Raw genomic sequence first — 12,136 nt, 5'->3', positions numbered from 1 at the left:
ACCATAACTCCTCGGCCATGTTAATTAACTGGCCAGTTCCCTAGAGGCACTCCAGAATTATGGCCCTTGAATTACCCAAAATCGGCCTTTTTACACTTCAAAGGTATATTTATAGTGAGTAAACAGTATATAAAGATTGACTTGCTATTTAGATGATTAGGCAGTTGTGGGAGACATGCGCTTTTCTCAAAAGCAACTCTAGTTTCTACTCCACTTTATCAAAATGATCTGTAACTTTTTTTCATGCCACTTGACTTAAATGTCCTGTTACTTGTTCTCATGCCGCCTTATTTAAATGCTCTGTAATTTATTTCCATGTTTTATTTAAATGCTCTGTAATTTATTTCCATGTTTTATTTAAATGCTCTGTAATTTGTTTCCATGTTTTATTTAAATGTTCAGTTACTTGTTTCCATGCCACTGCATAATGACCTGCACCACCTTTTATGTCCTTCCCTTTAGTTAAACTACTTGACAATATTGACTTTCAGTTTACTTTTGTAACCAAACTCCCAGGATTAGCTCAGTATGTAGATCACAAGACTTTGGAAAAAAATTTATCACTGAGTTGAGTTCAGTCCTTTGGTAGGCAGAACTGATGTTCTTTATGATGATTTAACAGGAAACGTAATGCTTGAAGTCATTCATTCTCCATCTCTGATTCACATGGGGATGGAAGTTACTTGTGCAGAACAAAATAGAAGTGGTATAGTATCCACTGAGGAAACCTGGTTAGATGAACTTTTCGCCCTTACTGAAATGGTGTACCAAACTGTATATCTGCAGTTTTTACCATAAACTACTAGTCTGAAGCCCGCCCGCTTAGCTCAGTAGGTAGAGCGTTGGTCTACGGATCGCAGGGTCGTGAATTCGATCCCCGGGCTGGGCGTATGTTCTCCGTGACTATTTGATAAACGACGTGTCTGAAATCATTAGTCCTCCACCTCTGATTCATGTGGGGAAGTTGGCAGTTACTTGCGGAGAACAGGTTTGTACTGGTACAGAATCCAGGAACACTGGTTAGGTTAACTGCCCGCCGTTACATGACTGAAATACTGTTGAAAAACGGCGTTAAACCCAAAACAAACAAACAAAACTAGTGTGAAGCCAACAGAGGAAAAGTTACGATTGACCTTATGAAACTCACAAATGAAATCAGAATATTGCATAATCACGTACTACTAAACCATTAAAAATCATCGGGGGGTTTCTTTTTGTGGATTTCCTTGTTGGGTTAATCCGTGAACAAGTAGAATTCCCAGTTATTTTGTATTAAAAATTCATGAATTCACACTGACATGAAACAACCATTTTGGCAACAACCATGCGATTTCAGATCCGCAAGGATGTAACAAGTTAAAAAAAAGTGTAAAAAGAAAAATACTTAAAAGAGTACAGAAGTTATTATTTTCATTGTAGAGTTTGAGGAGTACCCGCAGCAAGGTCAGGTTGCACAAGGTCGACCAGGATATGGAGGACAGTATGGAGAGGGGGATGGGGGATATGATCAGGGCTTCCCTCAACAAGCAGGAAGGGGTATGGGTAGAGGCATGGCAGCTGGACAGAGAATGGCACCACAGCAGTATGGACAGGAGGTAATCATAGAAGCAGTACCCAGAGAAAACATATCATTGACTTTTGTTACAATTAAAACAAGGTATCTGCTTTCTATAACTATCATAGTTTCAAAATGTTTAAAATGTCTTGAACCAAATGAAAATTTATTCGCTACAAAATATGTTTCTTTTGTGTTGTACTGTGAGACAGTTCACTAGAGCATGGAAGGGAATGCCCAAGGAATGACATGCAGTTCAGGCAGTCCATAGCTGTTCTTCCTTACATTTTATTTGTTTGGAGGACTGGTTACCATTGAACACGCAAGTATTTTGCCCTTCCCCATTTAACTTCTAGTGAGCAGTGTTTTACTGTATAGTCAAACTTCGTTCGCTCGATCTTGATGGGTCAATAAAAATTTGTTCGAGTTAGCGGTAGTTTGAGCCATCGAAAAATATATATTATGAAAATATTTTGCCTGGACCTGATGACGAGATTGAGTAAGCAGTAGTGTACGAATTATCCGAGTTCGAGCGAAGTATGACTGTATATAGAAAGTTTACAAATGTATATATTTTTGGAAGGGTCTTTTAAATCTTTGAACAGATGAAACAAAACTAATCTTAGCATTTGTAACTGTGAAAAGAAATACAGTCTAACCTGTCTTAAGCAGCCAGCCAAGGGAAGCAGACAATTTGGCCGCTAAAGCCAGGTGACCGCTGACCGGAGGTGCAGCCAGTATATGTATTTTTCAGACTTCTGACCAGTCTATAGCCTTTAAGCCCGTTTCTTTTTGGGTTTTCCATTATTATTTTACCAGGATACAATGACGTGCATTTGCCTTCGCAATACGAATGGTCTTCTTAGCAATCTAAAACAGCGGCGTGTTTTCTTTACTACAAAAATTGTTACAGACAATTTTCCAACTTCAAAACAAGTTTGTTTACAATTTTCGCCATTTTGGTAAGGGAAGCTACTCTCGGCGCTTATTGTCTACGCTAAATCTAAGATTGCCGTTACGTTCCGTAAAAGATAGAGTGGTTTATATTTTTTTTCAAACACAATTAATTTCTTATAAATTTAATAGTATTTTGATGACAGAAGTATAAAAAATTCACAAATATTATGCTACTAATTAGTTATCGAGTATTATCTTTAACCGAGGTCAAACTGTGAACAACAAAATTGACACGAGGTGACAGTGTGACACGCTAATTACCGATAATTACTGGCCATTTGATCATAACAAAAGGGGATTACACCTTTGGTTATCAGGTTTAATTGAGAAGCTCATGTCATTTTGTCGTTCCTGTGGTGAAGTCCCGCGAAACTTAGCAACCACGTGCTTCTCAAAATCGGGTATCTTCGGCGATTATTGCCTAAAAATAATTGGTTTTGGAAGAAAAATGGCCGCTGAAAGGGGTCAAATACGGCGGTCGGGAGGCAATTTCGGTGGCCGCTGGCCGCGGACGGCAGGTGGCCGCTGAATAAAGTGATAAAATAGAGGAAAATCCGTCGGGGGCGTCATAAAATGGCCGCTGAACGGAGGTGACCGCTGATCGGAGGTGACCGTTAGTACAGGTTAGACTGTAGGTCTTTAAAAGGAATTAAATGTCTTGCACATCATTAATTGTTTAACAAGGCTTACTGTTGGGGTTTAATCAGTCATGTGTTTTCACTTATCATAGGCCCAGGTAGGCTTTGGACGTGGTGCTCCAGCGAGAGGACCACCATTGAGACAGGAGCCAACAGGGTATGGCATGCAGCAGCAAGGTGGTTACTCCGACCAGTCACAGATGATGCAGGGATCTGGGCCCCAGTCAGGTTCCGTTCTGATGATCTATGGACTTGATGCACAACAGATGAACTGTGACAGAGTGTTCAATATTCTCTGTTTGTACGGTAATGTTATCAGGGTAAGTAGAAGTACTTGATAAGCATGTCAGATAGATCAGTGCTTATTTTGCTAAGATTTAATGTGAAATCTTTTGTGGCTAATTTAAATGATTGTATCGATCCATGAGATTAAACTACATTTAACCCAAAATTTTAATATACTTTTACTTTTAAGTTTCCATTGAAGAGATAGACAGATTGAATAGTGGATGAAAAATAAAAGTCCTTATTAATAAATGTATTAATAAATAACAGTATTTCTCACATTTCATTGACATTTATTTATATATATACCGTAATTAAAACAAGTTAAGATGTTGCTTGCATGCATTTTCAGGATTAAGCTTTCCTGACCTACATATGACGGGTTAGGGTAATATCTGAAGTGCTTTAAAAATTCATATTCCACTTTTCTTTATAAATTTTACTTAGTTTTACTACAGGCATAGTAAGATATTTAGAGTTTGATGGTCAGATTCTTGATTAGACAATATTTATCATGTTTTCTTGACTTCACATATTTTCATCATGTGATTATCATGGCAAGTTTAAGTTGGTTAAAGGATCTCTTTCTGCGTCCTTCAAGTGACTGATTACAGCTTTATGTAAATAACTCTGTGCATTTATTTCATGAAGAGATACATGGATATCCCTTTAATATCATAAAGTTATTATAGCTTGGTTACTTTATAGATAAAGTTTTTGAAGTCTAAGGAAGGAGCAGCTATGGTACAGATGGGAGATGGTTTAGCTGTTGAGAGAGCTATGTATAACCTTAATGGCGTGGAACTGTTTGGAAAGAAATTGAATCTCACGTATGATAAAAGTTTTCTCTTCATCTGTGTTGAACAAATCAAGTTTCTTGTTCAAGGTTAAGGAAATGGGGACACTAGGACCAGACATGGGGACCAGGGGAAAAGTTATTTGATCTTTAAAATTGTAAAATGTGGTGTCCTATTCTATCCCTTTGTTCATTACACTTTTAATTATTTTTTTAAGAAATATGTAAAAGTTCTGCAGTAGAGGTTTTGCAAAAGTATAACGCAGCGCAATGAGCACATTTCTTGACATTAAGCTATTATATTACCTATGTATTTGCACTAAGGGTATTATAAACAATTGCACTGTATGAAATTTTTACACATCCATACAGAAAAATATTGATTATGCCAGCCTTGTATGTAATATGAACAAATGAAGATAGATAAGTAACAATGTCATGTATTTTTAGGTTGTCAAAGCAGCCATACCTGCAAGAAGTGAACAACCCACATGAGTTAAGTGATGGTTCATCGTCCTACAAAGACTGTCAGGGCAACAGAAACAACAGATTCTCTACACCCGAACAAGCTGGCAAAAATCATATCCTTTTATACTTGAGTGTGTGTAATGTGTGTGCGTGGATCCGATCTAAGCTCTGTTTTAGTTGCACGTGGTATCCATATGGGCGACTCCTCAAAAAAATTGTGATTTAATTTCACAGATTTATGCAACCCACAAAAATTAACTTAAAATTAAAATTACTTGGGCATAGTTTTGCTGATGTAACTTCTATAGTTGAGTCATTTCATGTTATTTAGAGGTTAAAAGTGTTGAAGGTTGAAGGTCATCTAATGTTTTTGATTTGGGATGTGTAGCCTGTAATATGAAAGTAAAAGTATATAAAAGGAGAGATTTTGATTTAGAGTACAATCATGATGTATATGTTTATATAAGTTACCGATTAAGAAATTTACAACACTACTTTAGCAAACCTGTGCAGTTGTAGTTGTGTACAGAACAAGAAATGTCAAACTTGTACTGAATATTCACTAGCTTCAAGTTACGGTGTTTCTTTAGCAGTGGTGCAATTTTCTAAACATGAATGATTATATTTCTTAACTTTTTTCAAGTATCACAGGTTCAACAGAAACATTGCATTATTTCAATGCTCCGCCCAAAATTGGTGAAGATGATATAAGACAGGTAGGATACACCATTCATTTATGCAAACTAAACTGCTTTTGATATTTTGTTCTTTTATAATTGTACATTTTATGAAATGCACAATTCATGAATTTATTGTCCGATATAAATTATGGCCGTTATCATCGGAATCATTTAAAATTTGTGGGCATGAAATTTCGTGGTTTTTGTAAATTTGGCTGTTTGTGGGAATATGAATTAATTGTTAACATAAAATGAATGGGACATTTACTTTTGTTTTGGTTTAATTTCACAGATTGACTCAAAAGTAGTCGCTCTTGAATATTAATGATTTTACATTATATTTTAAATACAAACTAGGGGCCTCCATGGCTGAGTGGCTACGTTTACTGACTCAGAATCACTCGTGGGTTTGAAACCTCACTTTGGCTGTATAATTCTAATTATGAGGAAGCAATTCAGCCGGCTTGCGGAAGGTCAGTGGTTATACCCAGGTTTTCCCGCAAGCCTGAAGCAATACACAAAATTAATGGGCACCTCAGAGGACCTGGGGTCTTCCTCCACCATCAAAAGCTGGAAAAGTTGCCATATGACCTACAACTCATACTGTGTGATGCTAAACTTATGCCCCTAGGTTTGACCCTACTAGCATGGGAGGGAGTGAACTGCCGGGCTTGCAGAATGTTGATGTTTCTGTTAAATGGCTGAATAGGATGAATGGAAGCAAAGATTGAAAACCATCTTGTAATAAATGTTAGCTGCTAGTTTTACTTAAGGTACATAAAAGCAAACAGAGACATATAAACAAAGTATGTAGTATGTTAAGACTGAAAGAAATTTCATAAATAGAAATACCACTAAGTTGGACCTGTTATATTTTTGTTGATTTCAGGTGTTTACTGACGTTGGTGCTGAAGAATTCATCAAAATCTTGCAGTTCCCCAGTAAAAGTACGATCATTTAATCATACTTTATGTTTTCACTCACTTACTTTTTAACAGCTTACCTATTTAAATCAGTGTATGAATGTACATGTATGCAAAATGAATTACACTGATTTATTCTCCTGGTAAAATCATTTCAAATTGCAGGGCACTCGTTTAGCCATTTTTGGGGCCGAATATGGGCCCCATTCCCCTCATAAAATAATACGTTTTTTTCCACTTTCTCGGAAGAAAATTCCCCTGATAATAGGTGGTTTGACACAACTACATATGAACTCTCTTTCAAGTTCTATCATAGTGCCTCTAAGGAAGGTTACTGCTGCAATATAGTTACAGTTAGTTAGAAATGACTGAAAACTGTATTAATAAGTGTGAAAAGTAGTAACATAAATATGGCTAAAAACTTCCCCTCTGTCTTAAAACGACGAAAAATTCCCCTTTGTGAGGGTATGGGTACCCAAAAGTTGTCTAGTGCCCTGAATTGAGTTTGTTTTGTGTTTTTAAAGTGTGTTTGTTGTAAAAATTGTGCTAGTGTTACTCTTATTGTTGTAGATACTGTGTTTTAACATTTATGTAGAAGGCCATATTGGAAATAAGTTGTATGTATACTATGTACTCTTAATATGTCACCTTCTTAAAATAAAGTTATTATTATTATTATTAGTGGGGGCTTCCGAGGTAGCTTTCAAATGACTTGCCTCTCACCATTGTAAGTTTGAGTCCTGCTGTTGTCATCATGTGAGGAAGCCTTCAAACTGGCATGCACAAGGTGCCTGAACTGATGTCCTTATGGGGTCTTGGAATCATTTTCTCTTGGTTTCCTTGAGTTGAAGCCCTGATCGGTCATGTGAGGTTACCATCAAGCTGGTTGTGCAGTGTCAGTAGTTTTACCTAGGTGCTTGTGAGTGCCTGTGCTAATGTCTGTATGGGCCTTGGAATCATTTGCCCCTCACCTTGGGTTTAAACCCTGTTCAGGTCGTCATGTGAGGATGCCATTCAGCTGCTTGGTGCAGTATTAGTGGTTCTGCCCAGGTGCCTTTGCATGTCTGAACTAACATCAGGAGGGGCATCTGAGGTCCCTTCACCATTAATGCTTAGAAAGTCAGCATATAGCCTGATGGTGTCTTACCAACTTTAAACCCAACAAAACAATCTGGCAAATAATGCTTTGTTGGAAGAGTGCAATACTTTCACTAGTTGCAAGTTTGATCCTCGGATGAGCAAAGTGTTTCTCTTTTATGCCTTTGAAGATTTAGTTTGAAGTCATTTGAGTTTTTTTAGACCTGCCCGCTTAGCTCAGTACGGAGATTTCAAATCTACGGATCACGCAGTCATGAGTTCAATCCACAGGCTAGGTGTATGTTCTTCTGGACAATTTGATGAAAGTCATCGTGTCTGAAATCATTTGTCCTCTACCTCCTATTCATGTGCAGAAGTTTCTCAGTTACTTGCAGAGGACAGGTTAATACTGAATCCAGGAAAACTGGTTAGGTTAAGTGCCTGCTATTACATAACTGAAAAACTGTTGAAAAGTGGCGCTAAACCCAAAACAAACAAGCAGTTGGGGAAAAAATCTAGTTCTGTTACAATGATCGAGGTTTATAAAATTTGAAATATTTTATAATTTTATCACAATCTTTTAAAACAAAATAAATTCATTTAATCCCTGTTTTGGATATATAGGTGAATGAAACAATAAGTTGTATATACATGGCATTATTCGTCTGTCCAAATTGTATTTAAAATAGAATTTCTTGCAAGTGATAACTATTTTCAGCTGAAAGAAGTTCAACAGGGTTGTTGGAATGGAGCACAAAGTCGGCAGCTTTGGAAGCCCTAGCTTTGGCTAATCATACAATGGTACCAAATCCAGCAGGTATGTTCTACATCACCTATAGCAGGCCTGGAGATCTTCAGGACTGGTCCTGATTTCAAGCTTTTGACTGCCAGAATTTCCCTAGTATATAATGATTGAAAATGGAGACGTCAGGCTTGAGAACATAAATTTTCATGTTTTACATTTTTGACTGAATCCCAGGCCTGCTGTAGGAAGCTCTTTCTGCTATAATAGTTTAAACATGTTCGTTTTACATCAGTCATAGAGAAATTTATCACAACTGTTTGTTAACTAGCTTAGTGATTGCTTCCCGGAGTAATGACTAGAGACGGACTAATAATGATAAAGGTAACCGACTTTGAATCTCTTGCCACTCTCTACTGTAGGTTTATAACAGAATTCTTTCATGTGAGGAAATCATCAAGCTGGCTTACAGAAGGTCTGTCTGTGGTTCTAACCTGGGGTCGCCTTTGCCTGAAATAGTGCTTGGAAGGGCACCTTGGGCCTTCCTCCACAGCAAAAAGCTGGAAATTCATCATACAACCTATAATTGTGTCGAAATAAACGGAATTCTGACCAGCATTCGCACCTTAGTAAGGGGGTCAATTAACAAGTTGTTCACACAACTCAAGGATGTTGCTTCAGTGTCGTTATGATTGGAGATCATTTTGCTTTGTAGAATTGATATTCCACAAAATGGTGCCATTTCTTGGAATAAATCTGCCACGGGTCTTTGTACTTCAGGGGAATTTTACACTTTATAGTGACTTTCATTTATCATGTATGTACTGGATTGGGGGAAGGGGGCCTCCTTTGTCAAGTGGTTAAGGTCACCGACTTCAAATCACTTGCCCATCACTGCTGTGGGTTCGAACCCTCGTTTGTTGTGTAGAATTCATTCATGTGATGTAGCCATTCGGCTGCCTTGTGGACGGTTGGTGGTACTGTGCAGCTGGGATCTTCCTCCACCATCAGAAACTGTAAAATCTCCACATGACCAATAATTGTGTCAAGTGTGACATTACACCCAACAAAAATATATACTGGATAAAACTCAGTGAATACCAGTGTTTGAAGTTCAAAATCAAGTACAGTTATGTAGCCAGAAAACTGTTCTTCCAGGGATCATAGTTGGATCTCTGGTATGTTACAATGACAGTTGTTAGCATTGCCCATGAGAAATTTACTACAATATCAACCTCTCTGATTGCTGTTGTTGGTATGGTAAATAATGAGCATTTGTATTTTACAGGTGGTAGACCGTACTCCCTGAAGCTGTGTTTCTCTCCAGGTAACATCAGAGACAGTCAGTAATGTGGTAACATCAGAGATACCCAATAATACATATATACATCAGCAAAGTTCACCAGTTCTGAAGGATTTGAAATTGACATATAGGAACTGTTTTAGTGTTGTCAAAAATACATACTACTGGACATTGTGTTAGTGAATAAATATTACTCGTTATGAAATCAGTTATGCCTTTATATATAATGAAATAAGGAAGTGTTTTGAATAGACAATATATTTCTTTCTGGAGATGGATTTGAAACAATGTCTTTTATTTCTGATGCATCTTAGTCCTAGAGCTTTTGACAGATGCACCAAAGAATTGAACTTTATTGCGGCTTTATTTTCTGTTTTACTTGATTTTATTACTTGGGATTGAAGATTGTTAGTCTGTTGTACCGTAATAGATTTTGATAAAAGTATCTTGAGAGGCAAATTTTTTAAAATATTTTTTTTGATAATTGTGTGTTTAAGAATATTGTATGCATTTTTTATTAATAAAGCTCAGACTTTTAGTTTTGATGTTTAACTACCATTAAAGATACGCAATATCATTGATAATATTTTGTGAAGGAACAATTGTGGGCTTGATTCATACAACACCGGGCTATCCTTATTATGTGATTGGTACACCCAAATGAGCTATTTGGCTTATCCGATTCAACATGACTGGCTGAAACAAGTACGAATTGGGTGAAATCGACTGCTGTTCTTTATATATTGATAAGTTTTTGTTAAATGGTAAAATCACTTATATTTAATAGTTTGCGAAAATAACTAAATTGTAAAACAGACTAAAAATTCAAATCAGAACTTCAGTTTTGAAAAATTTGGAGGAAGTTCTAAACATCTGGTACGGTACTTGTTTGAAGAATTGCAGATTTACATAAAGGAATTGCAATTTTAGAAAGTCACAAATTATTTTTGGAATAAAATGAAGAATTAAGTTATAAAAACTTTTGGAATTCATTTTCGGAATACTATAAATAAATTTAATTTGTATCAATAAATTGAAATTCTGGAATTGAATTAACAGAACTATTTTATTTTTTTATTTTTAATAGAAGAAACCATTGATTATTGTTAAAAACATTTTTTTAGTTTGTTTATTGACAAAGTAGAAAGTGACCACAAGGTTGGAGGTCACTGTTTTTTAAAGGTCACTGGTGAACAAGAAAAAAAAACAAAAAAAGATTTATCAGTTAAAAATCATTCAAAGTCACAAATGTTTCATACATGTATTCTGCTGCTTAAAAATCAAAATTGGTTTAAATATGTTGTAATTTTAGAGTAGGGAATGTCATGTTGTGTAAATAAAACTGGTGTTGTTTACCATTTGTGAAAGCATGGTATTGACTATTGTGTATATTTGAAAAAAAAAAGAAGAAAATTTAGGATAATTACAGTGCGGACAAATCATGGTGTGATAAAATAATAATGAACAAAAGTGTAAACTAGGTTATGTTTACGTTAGCTTAGAATTTGATAACTTTTTTTTTTCATATTCTTGAGTCACAAAAAATATCACTAATTCATCACCATGTCGTGCATTTTCTGTGTTTCAGTGCATTGTTAACAAAATTTTTACTTTCCTGTTGTCGTCATCAAAATCATGTATCATCTTTTGTGTTGTTTCTTTCTGTAGTATCATGAAATCTTATTAATAATAATTGTTTTACTATTCACATTAGAAATTGTAACATTTCATTGTGCAACCATGGACAAATTTCGGAAAATAAAAAAAATTCCTTTAAATGCTCTAGCTGTTTTTGTTATATGATAGGTTGAAGTACTGAGTTTCTTTAGTTTTAGTGGCTACCTGTTTAACTCAGAAGAATTTGAAAAGAGAGGTCACAGGTTTGATAACTGAACCAGGAGAATGTTGGTACGAAAATGGTAGAAGCCATTATGTCTGAAGTTGACTTGTGTCTGGAATTTATCAACATAAGTAGGAAATCAAAAAAGACTGGACAAATATTGTAGAAACAAATACTAGTGCTTCCACTGCCTTGAAAAGCATTTCTACTATAGTTCAGGTTTAATAACCTGAATGCATCTAACAAAGTTGAAATACTGAGAAACTTGTAACAGGGAATTATCTGAACTCGGAATATGGTTTTTAAATAAGAAAACGGGTGTTTTTGATTTTATTTTTTTCTTTTGATGTTATGTAACTTTCATTTGTATTGCCATTAAATGAAATAAAGCTTGACCATACCTTGTATTTTATTTGTTTTATTTATCACCATTTCATAATGGAAGACAGTAGATCTACGTTACAATTATGTCAAAACTGTAGCATTGTTAGGGGTCAGTCATCCACGGATGTCTCACTCGCACAGTATTGTATGATGACATCCACGGATGACTCAATAGCAGTTGAGTCATCCATGGATGACTAAGTTCAGCGAGTCATCCATGGATGTCATTTATTGTCTTATTTTAGAATTTTCCGATAAATAAGTCTTTCTTCCGTGCAAATATGCTAATTTTACTTTCAAACTTCGTCAAAACATGTAGATCAATTTTACGGTCGTTGATGACTCTGAACTTCTGTTAAATATCGAATTTTGTCAATAGAGTCTAGATCTAGCTCTTCTCTGAAAACTTATATCTAATTCCTGACACAAGTCTATATTTCTTATTTAGCTTTAGTTAATATACAGCTATGTTTTAAATTTTCCGCTTC

At 35.8% G+C, this 12,136-nt stretch overlaps 1 protein-coding gene across 2 annotated transcripts in view; it reads left to right on the top strand.

Moving 5' to 3' along the window:
• LOC123537356 (heterogeneous nuclear ribonucleoprotein L-like) overlaps positions 1–11,202 on the top strand; it is a 34,052-nt gene extending 22,850 nt beyond the window's left edge. For both annotated transcript variants that reach the window (XM_053548002.1, XM_053547991.1), the window contains 8 exons: positions 1,420–1,595; positions 3,243–3,470; positions 4,144–4,265; positions 4,682–4,812; positions 5,342–5,415; positions 6,269–6,326; positions 8,098–8,196; positions 9,410–11,202. In XM_053548002.1, the coding sequence (XP_053403977.1) occupies positions 1,420–1,595; positions 3,243–3,470; positions 4,144–4,265; positions 4,682–4,812; positions 5,342–5,415; positions 6,269–6,326; positions 8,098–8,196; positions 9,410–9,471 (950 nt within the window). In that variant the 3' untranslated portion in view covers positions 9,472–11,202. The remainder of the gene's footprint in view (positions 1–1,419; positions 1,596–3,242; positions 3,471–4,143; positions 4,266–4,681; positions 4,813–5,341; positions 5,416–6,268; positions 6,327–8,097; positions 8,197–9,409) is intronic.
• The last annotated feature ends 934 nt before the right edge of the window (positions 11,203–12,136 follow it).

The sequence above is a fragment of the Mercenaria mercenaria genome, chromosome 1, assembly GCF_021730395.1.
Source record: "Mercenaria mercenaria strain notata chromosome 1, MADL_Memer_1, whole genome shotgun sequence".
Classification (NCBI taxonomy): Eukaryota; Metazoa; Mollusca; class Bivalvia; order Venerida; family Veneridae; genus Mercenaria; species Mercenaria mercenaria.
Note: the sequence above shows the minus strand (reverse complement) of the source record. Positions and strands in the feature narration are given on the sequence as shown.